Source organism: Haliotis cracherodii, unplaced genomic scaffold, assembly GCF_022045235.1.
Source record: "Haliotis cracherodii isolate W230 unplaced genomic scaffold, xgHalCrac1.p SCAF_2, whole genome shotgun sequence".
In the NCBI taxonomy this organism is placed as follows: Eukaryota; Metazoa; Mollusca; class Gastropoda; order Lepetellida; family Haliotidae; genus Haliotis; species Haliotis cracherodii.
In genome coordinates, this window is record NW_027266275.1 from 51,903,134 (window position 1) to 51,916,627 (window position 13,494).

The window sequence follows — 13,494 nt, forward strand, 5'->3', positions numbered from 1 at the left end:
ACACTGAAACATATTTGTGAAATATTAGAGAAAACATTTTGGTATCTTTGTTGTTGTAGGTTTCTCCTTGGGAATACAACTACGATACTAATGGAGAAGACGGGGACAGACTAAGATCAACGCCTGGCCTGCATAAATTGCAGGCATATTTTTTGTATTTACCTACGTAATATCATAAGCATAATATTGATCGGTGGTCTAATCTCAGGATGCAGACCTCGGGCCTTCCTCGGCTAAGAAGCCCTACTGTTTTACTGTCTCTTCCACCATAAAAGCCTTGAAACAACTTCTTACGTCTACCTTTATCTGTTGTAGACGATGGCATATCGGATAGCTTCCTTAGTGACTGACGCCTAAACAAACCAGCCGTGTGATCCTAATGCAACTATTTGACATTGCAACAAGATGACTCTGAAGATGAAGAACATTTAATTAGATGTGTACAATTAACCAAGATGGTATCGACTGTTGATCTTCCCAGCGTTCTCCGGGCGTCAATTACGACATTGCTACTGTCCTGGCTTAACAATACATTCCTACATCAGAACCTCCAGCTACATTGGACGTTCCAAGGTTCTCTTCTGTTGATGCGTCCAAAGCTGCCTTGGATACGCCTTCAATCGACCCTCTTAGCGCTCCTCGTTTGTCTGCTACCAGTCGTCTTTTGTCTCCTGCTCCTTTGCGTGATGTTCAGGTTGATGGTGATTGTTCCTTTTCATCGAACGTTACTGGTGCTCCTCCATCAACGGTGACGAATAAGACTTCCACTGGAACCAGTAGAACAGGTTCACCCTTCACGAAGGATTGCTTCTTCCAAGAATCGGCGTTTCGAAAAAAGTCGATTGCATGATCTGCACTGAAAGGATTGCTCCCCCAAGGGTCACTCATCTAAGGATCGCTCACCTCCGGATTGACTGTCTCAGGATTATCGTTCTGGTCAGCCTATTTGCTCTCGGGATTGACACTTTTGGGTTTGACAGTCAAGGGATCTACTCTCTCGGGATCTATGATTTGGAGATCAACCATTCTAGGAATTGACGCTCTCTCAAGGATGCTGCTGATTCTTTAAGTTCTGATCTTGTTTGACGTGACTCAGTGGGTGGTACCTATAGAGACTAAGACAAACGTTCTTCTACTTTTGGTCACTCCCAGTCCTCCAGTGACACGTATAAATCATTAACAGGATCGTTCAGGCTCCTATGACTGTGATCATCGACCTCATTTGGGATCTCTATTGGTACAGCGATTATGCAGATCACCCACGTGGCTGGGAGAGCTATCCCTTGCTCTTGGAATCGTATCCTTCTTGGCGTGGATATCCTTAAGCTTCATCCTATCTAGATTACCACTCTGCACGGATTTCCACTCTGCATTGATTATTCTGTTCTCCTCATCGGGATCAACGTTTTGGTCGACATTGCCGTAAAGAGCCTCGGGGTCCCTCTTCTTCCTGTAGATGTTCATCTCCGTCAGTCACTTGTGTGGATCGCTGTTCTCTGACTGCTTCTCATAATCATCTTCGTTTCCATAGGGTTCTTCCTACCTAGTCTGTGTCGACCTTTTGTGACGCTCCCTTCATCCACACAGTCACAATCTACATCAGGCTAACGATCCGGCGCCGAACCTACAATTGTTCCTACAGGCAGTGACCTCTGTCCTCCAGAATCATTCAGGGCTACCAGTGGTACCTCCTCCTGCTAATTCGACTTGTGCTGGCTGCTCCCTGTTCCACTCAGTTCAGCTGTTCCTGTTCCTGTTCCTCTGGATGTTGATCCTGCACCGGCTGGTATCGCTGGAGATCATCAAGGGAATCAACATCGACACCCCTCTTCTCAGGGCTGACATCTACATCGGTATTGGGCCACATGTTTTATGTATAAATGATGTCAGAAATCTCGCCAACTCTCCGAGTTGGATTTATGACCTGCCTTTACTGTTGTCAAGTGTTTGGTTGATTGATGTTTAAAGGCTTAGTTTATTAATTCTGTACTGTCATCAACCAAGAAACCTTAGGGGACATGCTCTCCATTGTTATTGTACCTCCTTGTTTGTTTTTTTCAAGGCCATGTCATAGACTATCTCTTACCTATTGATGAAGGAGGATGCATTATCCGTTTCCATTTTTCACAGCCGATTATTCTCGCCTTTTCGACAACCAAGGCCTATGTGTGAGGATACAGTCATCCTGCATTCAGCCGACCACCCACCGTACTGTGTGTTCAAGACTGCTTAATCTCTTGCATTGACGTTTTTAGAAGAAACATGTACTTCTTGGAATTTTGCAACAACCGACATATAACCATAGTCGCTCACTCACTCACCTTTATCGGACTAATTATGTGGGTTTGGAGACAGTAAGACAGTCTGCACTGGCATCACCCTTCCTTACCTAGTTATGTCATGGAATCACTGGACTCTCTCCTCCGCGTTTGTTAACTCTGTTGCTCTAAGAGATTAACTTATTAATAATCAAGTTCAAGAATTTTACCCCTCACAAGATAGTCATTATTAAGGGACAGAAGATCAACTGGGTTTTGTGCCGCATTTTTACAAGTGTGATTTGATTTTTCCGACTTAGTTACATGCATCAGATATGACGGTGATCAACTTGCTAAGGGACCGATCACGTCATGCATTCTCCAGGGAACTGGCTGCATGTACACCATTATGTCTTCGGCACAAAGGACGCTGTTTTTGTTTGTTTGCTACACAGTTTTCTCTGTCTGTGAGGGAGGTGTGTGGAGTGTGCGAGGCAAGACCTAAACTGGTTTGCCCTCTCTCGAGTGCTTGTTCTCTGTGTTGTAACAAACCTGCTTATGTTGGAATCAGTACAAAACACTTTGGCGCAGTTTACTTACTGTCATTGACAGTATCTATGTTAATTTTTACATCAAAGTAACTCACTCGCTACTTTTAGTTTGACCTGTCAAACCCACCACTTCGTCCAAGGACATAGTTGCTCTTAAAATTTACAGTGACGATTCCAGCCTTGCCCCGGATCAATCGTACAAAATGGTCATCTACCCCTAACAAGGATCGACGTAGCCAGGATCGATAGCATGATTTTATAGTAAAGAACCAGCTTCTGGGACAACCAGATTGGCTGTTTAAGATCCCGTTGCTGGCATCCATCCTAGGCCCTGCTGACCCAGAAAGTTCTCTCCTTAAGTCTGGTGCGAATGCTCGGAATGTACTTGGTGGTACTTGGTGGCTTCCTCTATCTGAAGAGACACTTCATTCCGCTCTCAAAAGCAGCCGAGGTTTCCTTACCACGATCTTCTGGCTCCGCTCAGTCATCCTTATAAGTCATTCTTTTCTGTTTCGATCATTCTTTACAGATTTGCAGTTGTTCATGTAACTATGTCATATGTGAAAACATGTTCCTCATGTTGGACCTGATCTCTGTTACAAGTGAGTATCACCTGTTTTGGTGATTTTTTCCTGCTCACGTGTTATTTAAGAAATAAACAACGAGTGGGAGTTGTCAATCGTACAATAAAACACGGCAGGGAGAATGAACCATGAGAGGCACAGTGACCACAAGTCATGATGACTCCCTCAACAGAATCCAACCTCGCCAATGTCAGACAAGTCCATGTTATGCACAGGTGGGTATTTCCCACGTATTCTCAAAATCCTCATGATTACCTGTACCTTTTCTCCCAATACCGATTGACATACCTATCCTGCTTTTGGATGTGATCGTTCTGCCATTGTGTTTATCTGCTTTGCCCAGCTACACCTATGGGGAACAACTCACAAGACACTCCCCTCTCAAAAATAACGTTCGCATCTTCAAATCTCGATAAATGACGTCATGATAGAACAATGATTTATCGTGAAATAAACCAAGCTTCCTTCTTCATTGTTCTTTGCGATTTATTGTGCAGCTATCTTGTATTGTCGTTTACAACACTAGGCAGTGTTTTAAATGTTTTATTTATTTCACTGTTTAACACCAGCTTCCTCATGTTGTAGTCTATTACAAGTATCTGCACCCAACCTTCCAACCATGGGATCAAATCAAAGCTTGAGTTTAAAAATCACACCTCCTCCAGCCTGTTAGCTATAACAAAAGAGAATGATGTGGCAGGGGTAAGCACGTCATCAGGTCATGTAGGATGCTATGCACAGGATACAGTGCATGACCCATTTACTTCATTGGTGGCCATGTTGATGCTGGGATGTGTTCAGGTACATTGATTTTTAGAAGCTGGAACCTTTGTTCAAGCACTTTTCCACATGAAGGATCAAAGGAGAGTCGAGATAATGTGAGATAGAATAAGTATATAAATAAACAATTTATTGGAAAATTTCCAGTATTTTCCTGTTGCACTCTATCACTATGTGAACTGTCACAGTTGTGAGACAGAAGTTGATGTGACTGTGGAGTGGTATGACATCAGGATACAATGGGTGACTCCCTATGGTCCTGTGAACCTGCATGGTGGGCATCATAGGAAAAACAATCAAATCGGAGATGATCTGATAAGTAATGATAAAACTTGATATTTAATTTTGTCGCCCAGCAGAATTTCATGCTTGTTTTTCAAATTTGGAAATGGGATTGAAAGTGAAAGATGCTAATTAAGAAAAGTATTTATATGCAGTGAAAGTTTCATTTAACATCCCCTTGTGGGGAAGTAAGGTCCCTAGCATTGGTTTTGGTTTGTTTGTTGTTTTATGCAGCACTCAGCAATTTTCCAGCTATATGACAGCGTTCTGTAAATAATCAAGTCTGGACCAGACAATCCAGTGTTTGATATCATGAGCATTGATCCACGCATTTGGGATCGATGACATGTTCAACCAAGTCAGCGAACCTGACCCCCCCCCAATCTCATTAAAATCAGACCTTAGTTCTCGCTACCGCTAAACAAAGATCTGAAGACATCCCATTAGGGGTCACGTCAGAACGTCCTTTCATCCGACCAATCAGTGCGTCGCTTACCAGATTATGAAAATGAGTCAGAATGTGATTTCTAGTCTTGCAATCTCGAAAACTTTAACACAGTGTATTCCGAACGATAGTTATGGGTTTAACGACTGAATCCTTACAATCTAGACCATCTATTAGTCATTCCAGAATGTTTTCTTGTTCAGGTTTCAAATTTGTAATCGAGAATTTGTCAAAATATGTTTCTAAGCGTAGTCGCCAATTTGAAATTAGTGCCGTAATGCAAGTGAAAGCTACCTTCTGATTGGTCATTCCATTGGTCGGTCAAAGTTCGCGCAAGGTCGGTCTGACGTGACCCGTAATGGGATGTCCTCAGATCTTTGTTTAGCGGAAGCAAGAACAAAGATACGATTTTAATGATAGTTGCCTCTTCTACCCCGGATCTTCAGCAACCCCTGCTGGTCGTATGAGGTGCCCAAATGGATCGGAAGGTCAGGCTTGGTGACATGGTTATTTGCATGTCATTATATATGATGGTGTGGATTGTTGTTCATAATATCAATCACTGGATTGTCTGGTCCAGGTCCTTGACATGTAGCTGGAATATTGCTGAGTGAAACAAATCAAACAAACACTTAACGTTTTCCAATCAATCAGACTGCAGCACTCACACCCATTGATTTTGCAATGAGTAATGCTTTTGTTGAGTTTTGTTGAAAGATTTGATGAAAGTACTGTGTTCATTATAGTGCCAATGTTTTAAAGTTTTGTTCATGCAGAGCTAAAATAGATATACCAAGTAAATTTCGGCGGAAAGTGGCAGCAAATGAGAAACTGAGGGAAAAGGTTGCAACCCAGAAAGTTACAAAGAAAGTGGGCAGCTGTGACGCAAAGATGGAGTTTCTGGAAAGACTAGAGCATGGGGTGAGTGTTAGGTACCACGTCAGTCTGGAAATACACAACTACTTGGGTATCGAGTGTTTCATGGGTGGGTTTCAGCTACCACGTCAGTCTGGAAATACACAACTACTTGGGTATCGAGTGTTTCATGGGTGGGTTTCAGCTACCACGTCAGCCTGGAAATACACAACTACTTGGGTATCGAGTGTTTCATGGGTGGGTTTCAGCTACCACGTCAGCCTGGAAATACACAACTACTTGGGTATCGAGTGTTTCATGGGTGGGTTTCAGCTACCATGTCAGCCTGGAAATACACGACTACTTGGGTATCAAGTGTTTCATGGGTGGGTTTCAGCTACCACGTCAGCCTGGAAATACACAACTACTTGGGTATCGAGTGTTTCATGGGTGGATTTCAGCTACCACAACAGCCTGGAAATACACAACTACTTGGGTATCGAGTGTTTCATGGGTGGGTTTCAGCTACCATGTCAGCCTGGAAATACACGACTACTTGGGTATCGAGTGTTTCATGGGTGGGTTTCAGCTACCACGTCAGCCTGGAAATACACGACTACTTGGGTATCGAGTGTTTCATGGGTGGGTTTCAGCTACCACGTCAGCCTGGAAATACACAACTACTTGGGTATCGAGTGTTTCATGGGTGGGTTTCAGCTACCACGTCAGCCTGGAAATACACAACTACTTGGGTATCGAGTGTTTCATGGGTGGGTTTCAGCTACCACGTCAGCCTGGAAATACACAACTACTTGGGTATCGAGTGTTTCATGGGTGGGTTTCAGCTACCACGTCAGCCTGGAAATACACGACTACTTGGGTATCAAGTGTTTCATGGGTGAGTTTCAGCTACCACGTCAGCCTGGAAATACACGACTACTTGGGTATCGAGTGTTTCATGGGTATGTTTCAGCTACCACGTCAGCCTGGAAATACACAACTACTTGGGTATCGAGTGTTTCATGGGTGGGTTTCAGCTACCACGTCAGCCTGGAAATACACGACTACTTGGGTATCGAGTGTTTCATGGGTGGGTTTCAGCTACCACGTCAGCCTGGAAATACACAACTACTCAAGTCTCGAGTGTTTCATGGGTGAGTTTCAGCTACCACGTCAGCCTGGAAATACACAACTACTCAAGTATCGAGTGTTTCATGGTGTGAGTTTTAACATTTAAATCACAGGTCTACCCCTCCACAATGTTAAATCTAATGTTGATTTATTGTAGTTCAACCCTGATAGTGACCTTGTTACTCAGACGAGGGTCATGTCATGTCTGACTGCATACCAGCACCTCCATCAGCTGTTGGAAGGCCTGAAGCTCAGAGACATAACAGGTAATATTTCCCAACAAGAGGTAAACAGGCTGACAACAGTCAGCAATGTTCAAACTGTATTGCTTAGGTTACATTATCATTTCTGGTGGAGGCAACCAGTGGTTGAAAGGATAAGGAACGAAGGACCGTTACGGTCAGGGTATAATGTCATGCAGCTTGCATTGGAGAGTCAAGTCACATGTGGTCTTCACCCTTTAAAATCAGGGGCGATCAGGTAGCCCAGTGGTTAAAGCGTTTGCTCGTCACGCCGAAGACCAGGGTTCAATTCCCGACATGGGTACAATGTGTGAAGCCCATTTCTGGTGTCCCCCGCTGTGATATTGCTGGAATATTGCTAAAAGCGGCGTAAAAAAATCCTCGCTCACAAACCCTGTAAAATGTATCAGATGTATAAAATGTTCACAAATATTCATTAGTATGTTGATATCTACAAAATCCTTGTGTTGTACATGTGATTGTTTGAATGCAGCATCAACTTTACATTCAGGTATTTCCAATATTTAAGCCCATATCTGTGACAATGCCTCTGCAAAATGAGAGTAATCACAAAATGATTGACTGATACACCTCATAATATTTGAGCCCGTGGGTAAAAAGAGGTTTTGAGTGACTTGAGGACTTGCAAAAAGTCAAAATCTAGTCACCTTGAGTTGACTATAAGAAAACACTTCTGTACACTAAGTCTCTGTAGATTGCAGCAGACATGTCTCCAGTCTGTGTCCAATTCTTGATGTCATCATCCTGTTCCAGAACTGTCCTCTACTGGCACCGTGCTGCGGGCCAAGATGATGATGGAGTACATTCTGGCGTCGTGTGACCGCCTGCAGCATGAATCAGAGACCCTGGTGGAAGGTTCGTATTCATGTTATTAATGACAGGCAACAGGTCAGATTAACAAGTAAGGTAAGTTTGGATATCTCTACAGTGAAACCACAAGTAGAGTAAGCTTGGATCTTTCGACAGTGAAACTACAAGTAGGGTAAGCTTGGATCTCTCGACAGTGAAACCACAAGTAAAGTAAGCTTGGATCTTTCGACAGTGAAACTACAAGTAGGGTAAGCTTGGATCTCTCGACAGTGAAACTACAAGTAGGGTAAGCTTGGATCTCTCGACAGTGAAACTACATGTAGGGTAAGCTTGGATCTCTCTACAGTGAAACCACAAGTAGAGTAAGCTTGGATCTTTCGACAGTGAAACTACAAGTAGGGTAAGCTTGGATCTCTCGACAGTGAAACTGCAAGAAGAGTAAGCTTGGATCTCTCTACAGTGAAACCACAAGTAGAGTAAGCTTGGATCTTTCGACAGTGAAACTACAAGTAGGGTAAGCTTGGATCTCTCGATAGTGAAACTACATGTAGGGTAAGCTTGGATCTCTCTACAGTGAAACTACAAGTAGGGTAAGCTTGGATCTCTCGACAGTGAAACTACAAGTAGGGTAAGCGTGGATCTCTCATTTCCGGATCAGAACTCAAAAACCATGAGAGATATCTTAACTAAACTTGGCACATAGATTGGTCTAGTGGTGAACTGGTGCCTTGTGATAGTATTGGGAAGTTTCCATGGCAACAACTTTGACTCAGTGTGTGTTGGGGGTGTTACAACAGCTAGTGCACAAAATAACCTCAGTAGACAATCCCTGCTGCATTCCGCGGTCTCAGAACATTGTGCCGAAATGTCTTCTCGGTGTAGAGATGTAACTATCTTGCAGAAAATCCCTTTTTGTGCAGAACTTGTACAGACTTTTGCTGCTGCACAATTTGTCAAATACATTGCAAAATTTTAAAATGTGAGTCAAAAGCTATTTTTAAACATGGAAAGTTTTCAAAGGTTTATTGAAACAAACAATCATTGGTGAATTGTGCATTGTGTTATTTAAATCATTCAAAATAATCATTTGAGGTGTTTGTGTTTTATGGAATGGACGAAAAATACGATTTACAAATGAACTTTTAAACATTTATATGAATCAATTTTGTTTTGAAGTCAAGTTATTGCTCACTGAAAGTCCAAGTAGGAAAGTATCAGGGCATTCGTGAAAAGGTGGGAATGGGGCTGCTTCTGTTTTTGCAAGTAATGCAAACTCCTTTCTTGTTTATGTACTTCCTGCAGTCGTGCAGTATTATACTGTTTGGGCAGTGAATGTGAATATTTCATGTTTGTCGATGCGAAACTGAGATAAGTGAGGAACATCAAATTTATCTTTACTGTACAGTCTGTTTTTCATTCCATAGTATGTTTGTTGCTGAGACATTATTTACATTTTATTTTGTATTAGTTGTCATTTGATGTTGTTTGAAGAAACGCTCAAGGGATTTCAGTGTTTCCCATTTGCTTTGTCGTTTTGGCCTGACGTATGCCATGGCTAGGTTGCCCAGCACCTTCTGGTAAACATCAGCTTCTCAGCAACCACTGGGCCAATGAACCTTAAACTTCACTTCACCAGTGATGACACCTCAGTTTGTTGCTGCCACAGCAGCCATATTGAAAAGCCTATCAAGCCCACTGCAGCTGTCTCTTAATGAATTGTAATGAAATTTGGTGTATGTTTAGTAAGTAGTGGGAATTACCATACATGTTCCAGCTTAGGCAATATTATGAATTTTGATCTCGATATGACAGTTACACTTTTGTCATGCCCTTAAATTCTCTCTGCTAGACTGACAAAGCTGAAACTTAGCATACATGTTCCTGCTGATGATGACATCACATTTTGTTCAAATCATGATGGGGCGGTCGGGTAGCCTAGTGGTTAAAGCGTTCGCTTGTCACACCGAGGACTCGGGTTCGATTTCCGTCATGGGTACAATGTGTGAAGCCCATTTCTGGTGTCCCCTGCAGTGATATTGCTGGAATATTGATAAAAGCGGCGTAAAACCAAATCACTCACTCACTCAAATCATGCTATTTGGTACGTGTTTAGTTAGAAGTAGCACTCTACATGTGTGTTCTATATTTTTATATTAGGGAGGAAAAATATTGTCAGGGTTAACTTGATATATAGTTCCCTTATTCATTTGAAATAAAGCAATTGTCATAAATACAAACACAATAGTTGCATTTAAAGCTAATTCTCTCAAGCACATAATGTTGTATTCATAAGTTATATATATTTTGTATTTTAAAATGTGCACGACAAGAAGAAAATACATGTGGCCCAAGTAGGAAATGGCTGATTCCTGTGCATCACCGACATGCTGGTAATGATAGTATTTGTTGCTTCAGCAGAATACAGTGCCCATCTCAACAAGCCACTCCCTGTGCTCCAGATAGATAGGGAGACTTCTCTGTCCCAGTGGATGCCTCATGTATATATGTCAGGTAGGTGACCAGGTGACTTACATATACCATGTGTCTTAGGGTGAAATGATACAGCAAGGTCACGATATTATACATAGCACACTACATTGGTCACAATACAGTATGTATCGCTATGCGCATAGTTACATCAAATCACTTGGAAACTTGTTGACTAAAAATATTTCCGAGCAGGTCAAAAGGAAAAGCTAGCTTTAGACATGTTCGTAATGGCTTTTTTTGGTAGTTAACTTGTGACTCTAATTACAACACATTTTGCAATATTTGATTGACAAAAATGCTGGGGGTCATTAAACGAATAGTAATTAATTTATCTAGCTAGTGTATACTCTTGTTTGTGTGTTGTTAAACACTGCACTCAGCAACATTCCAGCTATATGACGGCGGTCTGAAAATAATCGAGTCTGGACCAGACAATCCAGTGACATCATGAACATCAATCCACGCAATTGGGATACGTTGACATGCATCAACCAAGTCAGCAAGACTCACCACTCGATCCCGTTAGTCGTCTCTTACGACAAGCATAGTCGCCTTCAACGGCAATCCTGGGTTGCTGAAGACCTATTCTACCCCGGATCTTCACGGGTCGTACAGTCTTGTATCGATATTAAAACAAAAGTATTGTGTATTGTATTGTGGCTTGGAAACTCATGGTGCACCAATGTATCCTTTCACCCCTTATGCATCTGTTTTTCAGCCGGAAAAAAAAAGGTGTGTTTTCATTTTCCTGACTGTTTTTTTACCACTGGAATTGTCCTATTTTATGCTTTTAGCATAAACTTGTCAGGCCACAAAAAAACCTATAAATTTGTTGCCCTTCACCATGGATAAGCCAGTGATTATCTTCAGGCAATTGCTGACATACTTACAAAGAAAAAAGTAAACAAACCTGACCTACCTAACCTATTTTTTGATGGGCTAAAATAGGAAACACATATATTGATGTTGCTTCAACTGACTTGTAACATTCCACAAATGGTACATTGGACAGAAAGGTATGAAGACTGCTTGATAAGTTCTGAGTCTCACATATACAGAACTGTGTATAGTGAAATGATTTGTTGTGGACATTGCTTGATGTAATACAAAATAATTGAGTCAATTGAGCAGTCAGTGAAAAAAGCAGGGGTTTGTGACCTTTGGAAAAAGGGATAAACTGGAGGAATGTGCATTGATCATGTACTTGCAGGAAAGGATTAGACTAACATCTAGTCTCTGAAATGAACATATCGTACAGAAAAATAACAGTTGTTAAAGAGACTCTCTTCATTTTCAGATACTGCAATAATCTAGACTTGCCAAACATTATAGACTTGCAAGGGCTGTAATAGTCAAACTGCCTCAAATATGACTTTTAGTGAGTCATGGTACGGCATTTATGGTATGTGTATCAATTCTCTTGCAAGTTAAGTTCGTTTCAAGGCGTCAATAGCGGTTATCTGATCGTGGTTGCTGTAAATAATGGTGAGTTGTGCGATCTACCGATCACTTCGCGTACGATTTTGCCGAAATTATTGTAAACATTATTATAATTATTGAATGACATTTTGAATATGATTAATAAAATATATTGCAAACATTAGTCCAGATAAACAATGACAATTTTTTTATCTCACTGGGTCCGAAGGACCAGGGTGAGCTTATGCCATCGCGTGGCATCCGGCATCCGTCCGGCGTCCATACGTCACCAATTTATTCAAACGAATTCTTCTTCTGAACCACTGATAGGAAGCATCCCTAGGTGGTGGGGATTCAAAATTGAACAAATGGTGGGGCTGATCCCCCAAGGGGCAGAGGGGTGGGGCCAAATAGGGTTAATTTGGCTTTATTGCTTTAAGCGACTCTTCTCTGGAACTAAGATATAGATATTAACCATATTTTTGAATCCCCACCCTATAATAACAAGAGTTTGCCACTAACGTGGCTATATCCCCCGCCCCTGTTGCAGAATTTATGACATAATTAAATCTAAACAAACCCTAACCTTTTTTAACCGAGGTGGAACTTGTCATGGAAATTGTGAAAAAAGAAGAGTTTGGAACCTAAGTCCATCTTGCTGCCATGGAAACATAATTAAAAAATTCTAAATAGCAAAAGGCAACAGTTCAGCATGTACCTGACAAACCTACAAAGATTCATGAAAAAATATTGAAGGGTTTATGAGTTATGCTCCGGAAACGAACCCTACCCTCACAGAACCTAAGTCCATCTTTTGCCTTGGAAACGTTAAAAATAAAAATTTCTAAAATTTCTAAATAGCAAAAGGCACCAGTTCAGCATGTACCTGACAGACCTTCAAAGTTTGATGAAAAAATATTGAACGGTTTATGAGTTATGCTCCGGAAACGAAACGTGACGGACGGACGGACCCCGTTTCAATATCCCCCACCAACTTTGTTGGGCGGGGGATAAAAAGAGACATTGTATACATTTGTTCGTTATGAAGAGAATGATACATTTATGCCAAAGGATTCGCGCTGGGATCCAGCCGTGCCTCTGGAAACTTAGATTCTGGATCATAACATGGAAACGGTTCAGATCTTTATGCTCCATTAGTAGCTAGAGGAATACATGTTCATGCTGTCAGATTTGCCATCTACCTATTTTAAATGCTGACAGTCAAAATTATGAAATATTTGCAGTTTCATATACATGTACAATGCAAATGTATATTTTGTCATGATTGCGTAATTATCCAGGTGACCGATTCAGGCCCTATGGGCCGCTTGTTTATTACCAGATATTATAATAATAGTATTAAATTGCATACATTAGTTCAGATTTGTTGACTGGTATTTCCGGTGTTACGTGATCGCAGTGATCAGCTGATAATGTTTTCTGAGATTGGGGGAAAACATCGTGTCATTTGAAAACTTGAGTTTATTAAAAATGTTAGTAAATTTTGGGAGCCATGCTTTACCGCGCGCTATAACCGGGTTAGTGCTATATTGAAGGGCGCAATAATAAGGGAACGTTGTATTTGTATTAGACTAGAAAAGAGTATGTGATGCTCAGAACCTATCA

At 41.5% G+C, this 13,494-nt stretch overlaps 1 protein-coding gene across 1 annotated transcript in view; it reads left to right on the plus strand.

Annotated features, from left to right (window-relative positions):
* Nucleotides 1-13,494, plus strand: part of LOC139468205 (uncharacterized) — a 34,591-nt gene that overhangs the window by 18,247 nt on the left and 2,850 nt on the right. Inside the window, exons 6-9 of the mRNA XM_071250023.1 lie at nucleotides 5,677-5,821; nucleotides 7,044-7,152; nucleotides 7,903-8,004; nucleotides 10,375-10,470. Coding sequence (XP_071106124.1) covers nucleotides 5,677-5,821; nucleotides 7,044-7,152; nucleotides 7,903-8,004; nucleotides 10,375-10,470 — 452 coding nt within the window. The remainder of the gene's footprint in view (nucleotides 1-5,676; nucleotides 5,822-7,043; nucleotides 7,153-7,902; nucleotides 8,005-10,374; nucleotides 10,471-13,494) is intronic.